Here is a 13,725-nt window from a genome sequence, read left to right on the forward strand (position 1 = left end):
AACAGCAACTAGATTTTCAGAGAAAACAAAGCCTTTGGCAATGGCATTCCTCTTTTTCCCTTCAAATTTCTTCTACAATTTCCCAGCTTGTTGTAAGAGTGTGATATAAGCAAACATTTATTTGGCAACACCTCACTAATGCACATGGCAGCCATGCAATGCAATTCAGCAGCAGCAACCTAACTTTTAGGATTCCAAAATCACAAACTTTCATCCCATTTGAACAAAGATAAGAATCACACTCAATTGAAGAAGCTTTGCCTTGAATCTTAAGCAATGAAAAGAAAAAAAAAATAATGGACTTTGATTGATGATATTTGATGTTGCTGATTCAAAGAGAGAGATCAATCAGTCTGTCTTTCCTTAGATTACGCTTTCAGAATATATCACTTCGGTCCTGAATCTGTTTATCAAGTCTAATCACAAAAGATTTCAATTCAAGCACTGTTTTTAGGCAAATCACATTTACTTTACATGGGTGGAAGAAAGAAAAGATCTCCCTCCTTACTGGGTTGCTTCCTCAAAATGAGATCTTTTCAAGACTTGCACAAAAAAGGAGAGTTCAAAACAGTTCAATTCTTTTCCCATATTAACAAAAACAAAGAAGCAGTTTCTGATCTGATGACAGAACTGCAGACTGTACAACTTTCCTTCCGTTCGAATAACTACATGTTGTCTTCTTCTCACCTCTTGTGATGAAACCTCACCTTCAGTAAGAATTGCATCTTAACCTGTTTAATCACATCCACAACTCTCAATCAGTCAATTACATGAAATGCCATTGTCTCCATTCTTATTTCTATTCCAATAACATACATGTGGGAGGGAGTGATTCTATAACTAAGCAAATTTTCGGGAGCCTTATCGACTTGTGAAATTGCTGTTTGCAAATTATATCTTTAAGAAATTTAATGATATGATGATTTCAGTTGTTGAATTTGAGTAACAAGATTGATTTTCTCTAAATAAAGCTTTGCATGAAGTTGAAAATAGTTGAATTAAGTGAAACGATTAAAGACTAACAGGGTTTTCAGTCACAAATACAGTACATTATCTTAGAATAAGTTTTGCTTATAACCATTTTGTTTTCTGTTTTTTGCTTTTATCACTGATAACCATTTCAAATTTTAGAAACAATTATTGTTTCTCAACATTTTACTTTCTTCTTTAACTCTACCTAAAATCCATAGAGGTAGCTCCCATTATCTATGGTGCCGGCCCACCACAATGTGGCTGGGGTTACAATATCAGATATATAAGAGTGAAATTATAAAACATATTTTGAATGTGTATCCAAAGGTTTAGAGGGAGAAACTCTGAATGTGGCAACCACATAGAATCATTTTTCATAATTAGGGAGCATATAGAGATTTTGAATACGGAGATCCAAAGATTATTAGAAAGCTATCATATTGTAGCGGCTCATTCGATCATTTTTTTCACTCAACCTTTTTCAACTTAGATCTTTTTCCTCTCTCAAAACTTATCTCTAACATGCCGCTCTCTCTAGAGAGAGTAAAGTCACCACAAATGCGAAGAATCAAAAGCAGTGCACTTATATATCTACCATTATAGCACTCACCTTTCCTCCCCCATAACCAACTTTCTTTTAACTATAAATATATATAACAAGATGGTATCTTAATTATTGTAAATATAACCAATTCAAAACTTGTCTCTTTCTCTCTCGACAATTTCTACTATTACTTTATTATTATAGGGTTAACTTTTTTTATAAAGTATATATAAACAGAAGACAACACAACACAATCAGAATATGCAAGAATAAAACCAAAGCATTTTTAAAAAACTTACTTGAGCCGTATCATACACAATGTACTCATTGTACATCAACTCTGAAGCTTTCACATTTGACGCCACCGGTTTCCCACAAGGAACCACCACATCATCCTTCCACTTCACATGTTCTGATGGAGCTGGCATTTTCTTCCCAAGCCCTTTCGTCGAATGTTTTCCTCGAGGTGGTTTTTCCATATACTATAACCAACAAAAAAAGAAAAAGATCAATTCACCTCCAACTCTTTCCCATTCAACGACAAACAATGTTATCATTCCTAATTCAACTCACTTCAGCTTTCTTCAGCTCGCAAACCTCCCCTAATGCAACTTCACTCAAAATCATAAACCCAACGGGATTGTTCCTGTCCGTGTAGCAATACTGTGCACTTTTACTCACCAGATCCGCAAAGTATATTCCCTTTCCAAACTGCACTCAATAACATATTCCCAGACAAACAAGAAAATGTACTTCAATTTTTAGTATAATTCATACTCTAAGAACCAATATACACCAAATAGCCAAATAGGTATACCATATAACCAGTTGCTGGAGCTTCTGGAGGAGCTATTCTCAACCCCTGGCTAAGTATCCCAACAAAATTCGTCAGCCGTGAACCTACACCATATAAACATTAACGTCATATACTGCTTCCTATTAGTACAGTCAACATAACTAAAGCTCAACTAGCTAAGGCATTCTAATTTTCAACCAAAAGTCAAAGTACTGAATTCATACTCCCACGTAATAATGAGCTTAAAAAGGGGAAAGAAAAAAGTTTCTAATAGTACATCATTTTCTATATTAAAAAAAGGTTGACTTTACCATGCCACAGCAGCATTTTGTTCTTAAGTTTTTGACGGAATGGAGCATACTTATCGAACTCCCCTTCTCTCTCCAGTGAAAATACTTCTTCAAGCTCCAGAGCCCAATCCTTCCAAAAGGTACAAATTAAAACAATATCAGCTAGTATTCGTGCACAGTGAAGGAAAGTGACAGGACAAGAGAAGTAAACTAACCGTATGAGTTGGGGCATGCGTGGTGAGAAGATACTTCTCAATTAACTTATAATCCTCACTTTCGTGAGATAATGGAGCAATATCACAGTGCAGCTTCTTATACTTATCATCAAGAGATTCATCACTGTCATCATCAAACCCAACCAACCTAGAAGCAATCTCGATATCCTGGAGTGCTTCCAGCATTTTCAACTATGAAACAATGCAGAGTAGTCCAGTTAAAGGAGGGGAAACAAGAGGGCTCAAAGAAAGTTCAAATCAAAAGGCAATAGAAAGTTCTAATCAAAAGGCCTTCATGAATTCAAATTGCCAACGTCATAGATGTTTTGAGTTTCTTTCTTTCAAAGTACGCAAACAAGGTAAAAGTTCCCATTGTTAAAGGAACCCCATGTACTTGGTTAGGAAATAAGTGGTCAGTTACCTTAGACTTGAAATCGTCCTCATCCCTTATAATGTGCGGATGAATAGAAGGAATCACGGTGAAAAAACGATTGCTGGCATCAATAATCAAGCTTTCTTTCATAGACGGATCATGCATGCTACTGTTTAACAGGTTTTGGATTTCTGTTAAAGCTTCGAAACCTGAAGTAGATGTCAGAGAAAGTAGAAATATAAGAAAACAATTTTGAATTTTAAAAAAAGATATCAATTTGGGCTTAAAAAAACTCCCATTTAAAAAAGAACTAAAAATATGCAAGAAATGCGGTTGATATCCTGTATTTGATGAGAGATTCAAGACATTTTACCCTTCTGGATGTTACTTCTGCTTAATTTTCCAAGCGGCATCTCTGCCATATTTATCTCAAACTCCATCATAGCAGCCCTGCAAGACTTAAGACTTAGTGTTTGACTCGAACAAATAAATATTTATACATATCTTAAAAGACCCATGCATGAGCCAGTAGCAACCCAACCCCCAATGAGAAAGGTCATTTGGAAAACCTGTAAGTTTCCACATTGAACAGCATCTTCATTAATTCTGCTAATTGAGGAGCGAGTTTAGTGGTCGAGTAATTCTTCGGTTTCTTTGGCATATCTTTGTTCACTCCATAATCCTACAAGTTCCAACATTGAGACTTGACTCAAGCAGTGAAAGTAACATGATCACTAGAGGAGCTGTAGAACTAAGAAAGTAATGGTAGTGAAGAAGACGATGTGATAATGATGAAAGGAAGAGTAGTACGATATCCAGTGGGAAGAATCTGCCAGGCTGCTTTTCAAAGTTTAGTTTCTGTTCCCAGGCTTCCCACGGATTCCCTGTCTTCTCAAGGAATAACCGTTTGAATTCACGTATTGCATCTGATTTTGTCATCTCATCAAGTTTGACTCCACCAATTTTCTCATTTCCCACTCGACCCCATTTGCGAAAAATGTAGCAGTCTGAACTCTTATCATCTTGAATGATTTGCAGAATATAATAGCTTCCAATAGTAAACATAAATATGTAAGAGATTGCACTGACCAATCCAAGCAGAGAAGTCTACTAGTCTACTACTTAAAAATGAAAGTTCAAAACACACATACACATTTGCACACACCCTTTGTTACCTACTGGCAAAAACAATCATCAGTACATCTAAACCAACATTCCCAAAATCTCAGACATACCTAGTATGAATGCATAGGAAAACAGTTTCGGGTGCAGGGGAGAAAACAAGAATACCTATTAATTCCAGTTGACAGGTCTGACATATTTAAAGTTGTATTATAGATGCTTTTCTTGTCTTCAAGAATATGACCTGTATCCTGCAAGCCTGAGGATTCGTGCACTGCACTTCGCCCTTTCACCTTTACGGTGACCAAGCTGGTGGACTCACCAGTGGCTTCAACTTTATATCTATCATATGGAAGCTTCTTCTGTTTTCTAAAGCAATCTACCACATACTCTTCCCGAACTATAGGTATCTTCATCCTCCTGTTCATTGAATTCAGTAACCAAAAGAGAGAGAAACTGGAAATCAATTGATTAAGAAAGATACAACTAACAACTGCAGGGATGATTTACCTTGCTTTCTTCATTTCTGTATTATATTCATCCACATCTCCACTCACAACCAAGCAATTAGTATCTGCACTTAATTTTTGTCATCAAAGTAGACTAACATAACATATCTAAATTCTAAAAGAGTTGCATGGTGACTGACCAACGAGGTCATAAAGACAGTAAAGAAAATACCTTTCTTTATCTTGGCATGAACAGCTCCACCTTCACCCTCGATTTTTCTTTTCCATTCTCCCTGCAAGATTCGACACAACGATTTCAACTATTGCATTTCACACAACGAAAGTAATTTCAAGCATACAACCGCTTGGATCTTACCATGGAATCTTTTAATCCACAGAAGGAAACTCTTAACTCAGCCAAGCTTTCAGCCTTTGATGATTGTGATTGACTATTAGAAGCTTGATTGCCATTGGCACTACTGGAAGATGGTGGTGGCAATAATCGAATAGGTTTTGCACCTTTTTGTGATTTAAACCACTGCAAGAGACCATAAGATGTGAAATCATGATTCGTGTTACTTTCACATAAGATTGGTTTTTGCAGAAACCTTGCTAAGATATTGGTTGCCAGTCTCTTCTGGGACTTTCCACTTCCCCTTAAGGCGCTCTGGTTCACAAGTAGAGTAGCTACACTTGCTCCATGCAGACTGGTATCCATGACATCGATACATGCCCCCAGAGTAACGTAATGAACCAGCACAGATAGGGCATTTTGCAAGTGCTCCAAACATCATACCATCAGCACTAAACAAGTCAAATTAATTAGGAAATGTGTGCCAGTATTAGAAGCAACAAAGAGAAACCTTTTGGAATAACAAACAAAACCATAACAACTAATATAAATATACCCAAGATAAAAATTTTAAAAATAAAAAAGAGAAAAAAAAAGGTTATATCAACTACCTTTCAACAAAATTCGTTCAAGAATTACCAAGATGCTAGCATGATTGTCATAAAGCAGTAATGCATGAAAGAAAGGATAAGTCCAATACTAGTCTCTGAAGAACAATCAATTATAAAAAAAGAAAGGGGCAAGACTTGAAGGCAAGAAACTACCAGCGATCACGCAAATCAAGCTCTGATCCTGTTGAATCTTGATCATTAGATTCAAGCATTTCCCGCAACTCTGCAGTTGTCACGTGCTTTTTCAGATCATCTTTTAGCTTCCATAGTCCTTTACTTTGTGCCTCCAGTTTACTCACTAAATCAGATGAGTTTTGGGGGTCTGCTGAAACAATAGCATTTTTCATGGACCTGCTTTCAGAAACATCTCCTACAGCCTTAGTAACTTTAGAATCCTGGTCTTCCACAGTGTCTTTTTTACGTTTACCAGCTTTTGAAGTCGTCTGTTTCTCTTCTATAAGCCATGTACACATATACAAAAGAGTTGATAAATGAATGAGCTTAGAACATCTAAAACACTATTTTGTAGATTTACATGAAGGCCATACCGTTTTTTACAGCAGATGAAGGCTTTTTAACCAAGGCACTAACAGCAGCCTGATCAGAAGGTGGGAGGTTTTGCCAACCTGCCAACTTCTCAACTTGGGTAGATGGAGACTGTTCCATGTAGCAGTTTGCATGGTACCAAGCCAGGCCCTTGGCCCCTTTACCATCTAGGGCAGTGGACAAACGAACCTTGGAATTGAGTTACAACTAAATCAATATTTTTCTTTAATGAGTCCATAGATATGGATGACACAATAGATAAAAATTAATAATAATAATAAAAAAATAAAAAATAAAAAAATAAAAGAAAGAAAGAAAAGAAAAGGAAAGATCCCTAGTTATTTCTAATATCTAAGACCTTTAAATCCTCAAAACAGCATTTAAATCCTCGTTGGTTTAGGTTTGAACGTGAAAACAAGAAATCCAAATAAGAAAGACAAGCTACATAAAGGGTTAAAAGATAAGAGATGTTTAACTATATTCACATTGAGAGAATAGGATGTTAAGAGAAGATGGATAAACAAGCTACCTCTCCTTTCATAATCTTCTGTTTGCAGTGCTTGCAAGAAGCACGTGAAGTTTGCGAAACTTCGATACCACTCTCTACAGGCGTAACAGCAACTGCAGCTGCAGCTACACTGTCTTCCACATATTTTCTGATCTTCTGCTGATCTTCCCATCTCAATGAATCAAGTCCTTCAACATCGTCAATTCTATCACATCGTAAATTTGAACCAATAAGCATATTTTCCATATGTTATACATGTAATATCCATATGGTAAAATATCATTAGTACACGTACGATTTAATCTGTTTTGCCTTCTTCAATATGCAGGCCGCATGATTCCACATCTGTTCAGAAAAATATGAGCATATCAACATTAAGAATGTCTAATCATAACTAAACTATAGGTACACTCCATGAATTTAAAATAATATGCCAAGGAAAATAAAGGACGTCTGAGTGAGATAGGTTCCAATTAACAAGCAAACACTAAAATAGAGAAGTTAAAAGGCATAAGATAAGAGGAAACTCAATTTCTAACTAGAAGAAAAGAACTGAAAAGGCATTGTTAACTAAATAAATTAGCAGCCAGAACTGATAATTAGGGAATTTCACGACGCACCCAAATTGAAATAACCCCATCGGAAATTAATCCTTATCCATTTCAAAATACACATAATTGAAATGTCTCCATAAACAAAAGTTTTGAAAAGCGAAAGTCAGTGAGAACCGATTCCAAGTGGAAGCAAATGTATATTCTCCAAACGAACAGTTAATAGAAGATGATAAGGAGAGTAACGTAGCGAGAAAAACCAATAAACTGATACGAAATGAAGAATACGAAGAACAAAAACAGAGTTACCAAAAACCTAAACTTTCAAGTGAAGCTAACAAGAAGGGTTAAACGAAGAAACCCAGAAACTCAACAGGGAAGTGGCACTCAAAAAAGGGGGGGAAATGATGAAAGAGGGAAATGGGTGAATTACAGGCATGAAGCCGTCGAATTGGGTGGCCTGAACCATCTTGCCGAAGCGGAGATTCTCCTTCTGAATGGGACTTTTGCAGGTCTTGCAGGAGGATCGAGAAGACTTGGCATATTCAACCTTCCATGGCTTCTGGGGGTTCTCCATTTTCACCTGAACTTAACACTTTGTATAGAAAGGCGCTGAAGAACAGTAGCCCACAATCAGAAACATATATATACAGTTCAAGGAATGTTGGGTGTGAGCGAAATTGAGAATCTTCGATTTAAAAAATGTAATCTTGGTCAGAGGAGCGAGGGAGAGTGAGTGACACCGAGCGAAAGAGACAGAGAGTCGGAAAAGCTTCTTCTCGACGATTCATTTTGGGCCATTTTGACTTTGGGCTCTCAGACTTCTCGGGCAAGGAGACAGAATAGCCCAATTTCTTTTATAAAAAATAGGGCTAATTGCATTTAAACGGAAAACAATAGTATATGTAGTAAAAAATAATTATATATAGAGTAAGAAAATGGTAAAAAAAACTAAAAGGCTCACATCTAGCCACCATTTTGCTCACTTCTTCCCGATTTTCTCAAATCGAAAGCTATCAGCTGCTATCACTAATAACTATTATCAATTGCTATCAGTGCTAACTTTCAATTTGAGAAATATTATTATAATCTTGAAATATTAGCTGTTAATTTGCTATTAGTTATTAGTGGTTATCATTAATACACCTTCATCAATTGAAATCAACCTTGAAATATTAACGGTTAAGGTTATCAGTGGCCATCAATGATAGACTCTTATAAGTAGTTATCAACATTGAAAGAAAAACGTCAAGTTTGAAAGATTGAGTTATACTAGTGATGGAAAACTATTAGTGGTTATCACTAAAAAACTTTCATAAATGACTATCTACTCTGAAATATTAACACAGTATCTACCACTAATCATCTTTTATTGTGGCTATCACTGATAGTAGCTATCAGTTGCTATCATTGATAGACTTTCGTCAATTAGAATCAATCTTGAAATATTAACATTTAAGGCTAGTAAGAATAGACTTCTATAACTAGTTATGAACTTTCAAAGAAACTCGATATATAGATTTCACCTAATTTTTATCACCAATATCACTAATATCATTCGTCTTGTGGTTATCAATGATAACTTATTTCACTGATAAGATACTATCAATAATCTCATTGATAAGATGCTATCGGTGCTCTTACTGATATCATGTTATCAATAATCTCACTAATATCATGTCATCAATGATAGCTCACTATCATTGATAATATGCTATCAACGATAGTTTATATTACCGATAATGTACTATTGGTGGTAACTTCTATCATCGATAATATGCTATCAGTGTTAGCTTCTGTCACCTATAACATGCTATCAATGGTATCTTCTATCAATGATATCTACCAACCATCTTATGGTCCCTTTCCTTGTCATTTACAAACAGTCGCACGGTCCCTTTTCTTTTCGATACCTCTCAAGCGCACTTTCATTAAAATATCGAACAACTAAACCAAATCCTTCTTCTTTGTTTGAGTTTGTAAACAAATATTATGGTACACAAATACACTAATATTTTAATTTGTATCTTTCATTTTAGGTCATCTATGCCATTTTTTCAAGTTTATTTCTGATAGACATCATACTCTTAAAGTCCTATAAAAAAATAATAAATAAATAAATAAAAACTATTGACATGTATGATATCGTTCGTATTTCTCATTTGTTTAAAAATAAACTTGTTTAATAATTATTCTCGTTTCTTATTTCAAACTTTTAAGAAATGTCTCTAAAAATGGTGCAAATTTGTGGACTAAAAAAATAGTTTCTTTTAAATCCATTTTCATTTGCTATTTATATTTAATGTTTTTTATAATAATCAAACTTGATGATTGGTTGTTGGTGTTAAGTCATTTATGAATTGGAAATTTTTAAGTCTTGGGTACGAAATTTAGCCTCATAATTCTTATGAAAAAAAAATAAACAAAAACCAGAAAAAAAGAAAGAAAATTAAGAGAGAGAAAAAGCATAAACTAGAGAAAAGAAATAAAGTTAAAAAGGGAAGAAGAAGAAGAAGAAGACGACATGAAGGAAAATTAAAAAAATAAAAGAAAATAAGCAAAAATCGGATAAAAGAAAGAAAATTAAAAAAAGAAAAAGAAAAAGAAAAAACCAGATAAAGGAGAGAGAAAAAAAGGGAATAAGCAAAAAATGAAAGCAAAAATCGGAGAAATAAAAGAAAATAAAAGATATAAAAAAAGAAAGTGAAGAAGAAAAAACCGGAGAAAGGAAACAAATTAAAAAAATAAAAAAATAAAGAAAGAAGCAAAAATTGAAGAAAATAAAGAAAATAAAAATTAAAAATAAAGGGAAGAAGAAGTGTGCAATAAAACAAGGGAGGGTGAAATTGAAAATCTAAAAAAATTCAAAAGTTGACTAGTTAATACTTCCATATTTACAAATATTTTAAAGACATGATATTGTTTTAGATTTTTCCTCTTATTTTACTATCTATTACAAATATCCTAAAAAATACCGATAAACTTTTAAAAATTGTTTAAAATACTCATACTATTAGTTTTTTTTTAATAGAAATTGTTAGTATTTTGTTTCAAAAAAAATATTATGAACTTTCAAAATTTTAAAAATACCTTTAAATTTAAAGGGTTTTAAAATATCTTTAAAGTTAGTATATGAATTGAAATCATTATAGTCCATTCGACGTTTGGGTCTCGTATAATAATTAAAGTTCCCAATTATTATAACTCATAGTTATTAGTAAAACTATTTGAAAATCCTCATTGTTTGGTGTTTACTATTTTGTAACCATCATTTCTTCTCATTTGTGTCTACTAACATGTCTGAGCTCCAAACATAAACTATTATAACATTGTCACAACCACTTATTGTATAAGTAATTCAGTGTCCCAAACAATTATTAAGAGGATGTTTAGACCTCCATACTATTAGTTTTTTAATAGAAATTGTTAATATTTTGTTTCAAGAAAATATTACGAACTTTCAAAATTTTAAAAATACTCTTAATTTAAACGTTTAAAATATCTTTAAAGTTAGTATATGAATTGAAATCGTTATAGTCTATTTGACGTTTGGGTCTCTATAATAATTAAAGTTCCCAGTTATTATAACTCATAGTTAGCAATAAAACTATTTGAAAATCCTCATTGTTTAGTATTTACTATTTTGTAATCATTCTTTCTCTTTATTTGTAACTCATACTAACATAGTCTGCACCCCAAACATAGACAATTCTAACATTGTCATAACCACTTATTGTAATAAGCAATTCAATGCCCCAAACAACTATTAAGAGGATGTTTAGACCCTCAACTTGAGTGAGTTGAGTGGATTGTAATAGCCCTCTTGGCATTTGGGGCTTGTATTAAAATAATGGGGAGTGAGAGTTTTAACCCATGTTTCGATACAAAAAAAACCGTTTACAACTTAGTGGTTCAAATATCAACTTTTTCTCTCTCTCCGATGTTTTAAATAACTCCACCCACTAATGACCAACTCCAGCAAAGACCACATATTTAATGCCCAATTTTGGCAACGACCACCTCTGCACAACTAGCTCTAATGGCCAACTTCGATGATCTCCTATAGTGACCAGCTCTAGCAATCACTTTGGTGGCCCAACTCTAGTGAAGATGACCTCTAACACCCCATTTCATGCAACTAGTTCCAAAAACTAAACCTCCACGACTAACTTCGACAATCACCTTTGACGACCACCCATGCATCCAAACTCTGGTGCCCAACACCATTAAAGAATACTTTCAACCTTCAATTTTGATGATAACCACCCGACTAGCTCTGAGGACTCCCATTGGGTGCCAACTCCAATTACCACATTCGAAAACTAGTTCATAGTGTTTAATAGTCTTTTTTGAATAATAATTTGACATTGCTAAAAGCATTTTGAGTATAGCAAATCAAACAAACTTATGTATAAAAATACTTTTGAAACAAACTTCTACATAACATTTTGAAATATAAGAACCAAATTGAAATTATACCCAAAAGTAATGACCAAAAAGGTATTTTCCCTCTCTATATATATGTATATATGTATGTATTTGCAGTTTAGTTAGTTCTCAAAAACGAAATCAACGAAATATATAAATCCTCTAACTTATACACTATCATTGTTAAACTTGGATCTAAAAAGTGGTGTATGAACAATATGATAGACAAAGAAAAAATATATGTATTGGGAAATGATTATATATATATATATAGTCCTATGGGAGAAGAATATGAATTATGATATAAACAAATATTTTACTAAAAAATAAATTTATCAATCATGTAACTAATTAAAAGTTTATAGACTAAAGTTCTTAGTTTTGGGCTCGATTTTAATAATTGCATAAGTTTGAGTGTCCGATAAATGCCATAAAATGCATTAATTTGATTTTTTTTCCCTTAGTAAACGTCCTACATTACATGTTATTTACCCATTTAATTAGCCTAAATCGGATAAATTGAGCAAGCATAGGTTCTTTAACTTTTATAAGTATGTTTTTCCCATTTTTTGCTATTTTTATGAGCTTTTACAAAAGAATTTAACCATTTTGCAGGAATTGGCATCGATATGTCTGTATTGTTAAAGTGATGTGCCCACATCAAAACTCTAAAATTCAATAATTATATCCAGTCATTCGTGATTACTTGTTTTTTTGGTCCACAATTGTTATTCAATGACAGAAAAGCTTGATAAACACTTAGAACACCACTTTCGACCTCCCTTAAAAAAATTGTGCTCTATATAAAGGATTAGAAGCCTCCATTTTAAAGAATCATTATTCTTAAGAAGAAATCTCACCACTTTCATCCAAAAACTCTTCAAGAATGAGAGTTCTTCTGAAGAACCTTAGATCTATGTCATCCCTACCCCGTCTAGATAGATTATTTGTTAAGGTTGATGCCCAAAATCTTATGGGTCCTGTAGTTTGTAATTGTAAAGTACAAACGATTTATTTATTTAATGAAATATGTGATATTTTATTCGACATTTAATGCATTAACCTAAAAATTCAATAAACTAAAATCCAAGGTTATCTTTTGTAACTTAAACATGTATGTAGTGACATACATGTGGATCATGTTTAAGTGATAACTTGAATGGTCTGTAGTAGATGGATAAAATTAGATACCTTATCCTGGTGACATTACGAATACGACCTGCTTTGTAGATGTTACAATTGTTGTAAAGTGCTACAGATAATATGATCATGATCATTCATGTGGAGACATGTGTGTGAGGGTATTCTATACAAAAAGGTTTGTATAAGATCGATCCACGAAATTAATATTCTCATTATATAACGTCGTTAATAGTCGAGACTTACATTTCACCAAGATGATCATAGATGATATGACCTGAATCCTGAATGAGTTTTAAACTCTTGCCTAAGAAGGCGGTCCTTTGATTTGTATGGGTGAGAGTGGCCAGATCACCGACTCAATAAGCCTACCATTTTGGAGCTTCGTCTGATTGGGGAGCTGGGAACATAGCTACATAAGACAAAATTCATTCCTTCCCTAATGTCGGAGTAAGTAGATAAATTGTTCACTTAAGAGCTGATTCCGGGGCTTGAACAATGTGACACCACACCCTCTCTTGCCTGATAAGGTTTTGGTCATAGTTGAACTATGAATTATTATTCATTAAAGGGATTAGTGATACTTAAGAAGTTAGATGTAACTATAGGGGCAAAATGGTAATTTTGGCCCAGTTGTACTTACGAGTAAGTCGTACATCACTAGCTCCGACAAATCTTCACACTCTATTTCTAGCCACCTTCCAAACTGTTTTTATTTTGAGTATGAAGGTCCAACAAAAGAATATGAGGATTTACTCTACTTCTAATATTTGTAGAGGAAAAAGACACATAATCATGCAAGGATTTGCCAAAAGAACGTAAGCAAGA

At 33.8% G+C, this 13,725-nt stretch overlaps 1 protein-coding gene across 2 annotated transcripts; it reads right to left on the bottom strand.

Moving 5' to 3' along the window:
* Window positions 1–340: 340 nt before the first annotated feature.
* On the bottom strand, window positions 341–8,056 carry LOC120078616 (poly [ADP-ribose] polymerase 1). Of its 2 annotated transcripts, none has more exons than XM_039032904.1 (20): window positions 7,763–8,056; window positions 7,074–7,123; window positions 6,800–6,983; window positions 6,273–6,459; window positions 5,878–6,175; window positions 5,370–5,565; window positions 5,138–5,299; window positions 4,994–5,054; window positions 4,823–4,886; window positions 4,481–4,732; window positions 4,001–4,238; window positions 3,760–3,872; window positions 3,564–3,640; window positions 3,239–3,399; window positions 2,818–3,009; window positions 2,624–2,732; window positions 2,334–2,416; window positions 2,090–2,227; window positions 1,816–1,998; window positions 341–731 (listed from the first exon to the last, which is right to left on the bottom strand). In XM_039032904.1, exons 1-20 carry the CDS (start codon window positions 7,904–7,906, stop codon window positions 684–686), a joined length of 2,940 nt encoding a protein of 979 aa, XP_038888832.1. In that variant the 5' UTR covers window positions 7,907–8,056; the 3' UTR covers window positions 341–683. The 2 variants fall into 2 exon arrangements, with proteins under 2 accessions (XP_038888832.1, XP_038888831.1); XM_039032903.1 differs by having other exon boundaries at window positions 5,878–6,178; window positions 7,763–8,055.
* Between the last annotated feature and the right edge of the window lie 5,669 nt (window positions 8,057–13,725).

Source organism: Benincasa hispida, chromosome 5 (assembly GCF_009727055.1).
Source record: "Benincasa hispida cultivar B227 chromosome 5, ASM972705v1, whole genome shotgun sequence".
Taxonomy (NCBI): domain Eukaryota; kingdom Viridiplantae; phylum Streptophyta; class Magnoliopsida; order Cucurbitales; family Cucurbitaceae; genus Benincasa; species Benincasa hispida.

What these genes read in the sequence shown, in the direction of transcription:
- LOC120078616 (XM_039032903.1), bottom strand. Translation starts at nt 7,906, where the DNA reads ATGGAGAACCCCCAGAAGCCATGGAAGGTTGAATATGCCAAGTCTTCT. An exon ending in AGAAGATTATGAAAGGAGAG is followed by an intron (nt 6,460 to 6,799) that starts GTAGCTTGTTTA and finishes CTCAATTCCAAG; the next exon opens with GTTCGTTTGTCCACTGCCCT. An exon ending in AGGACGATTTCAAGTCTAAG is followed by an intron (nt 3,010 to 3,238) that starts GTAACTGACCAC and finishes ATTGTTTCATAG; the next exon opens with TTGAAAATGCTGGAAGCACT.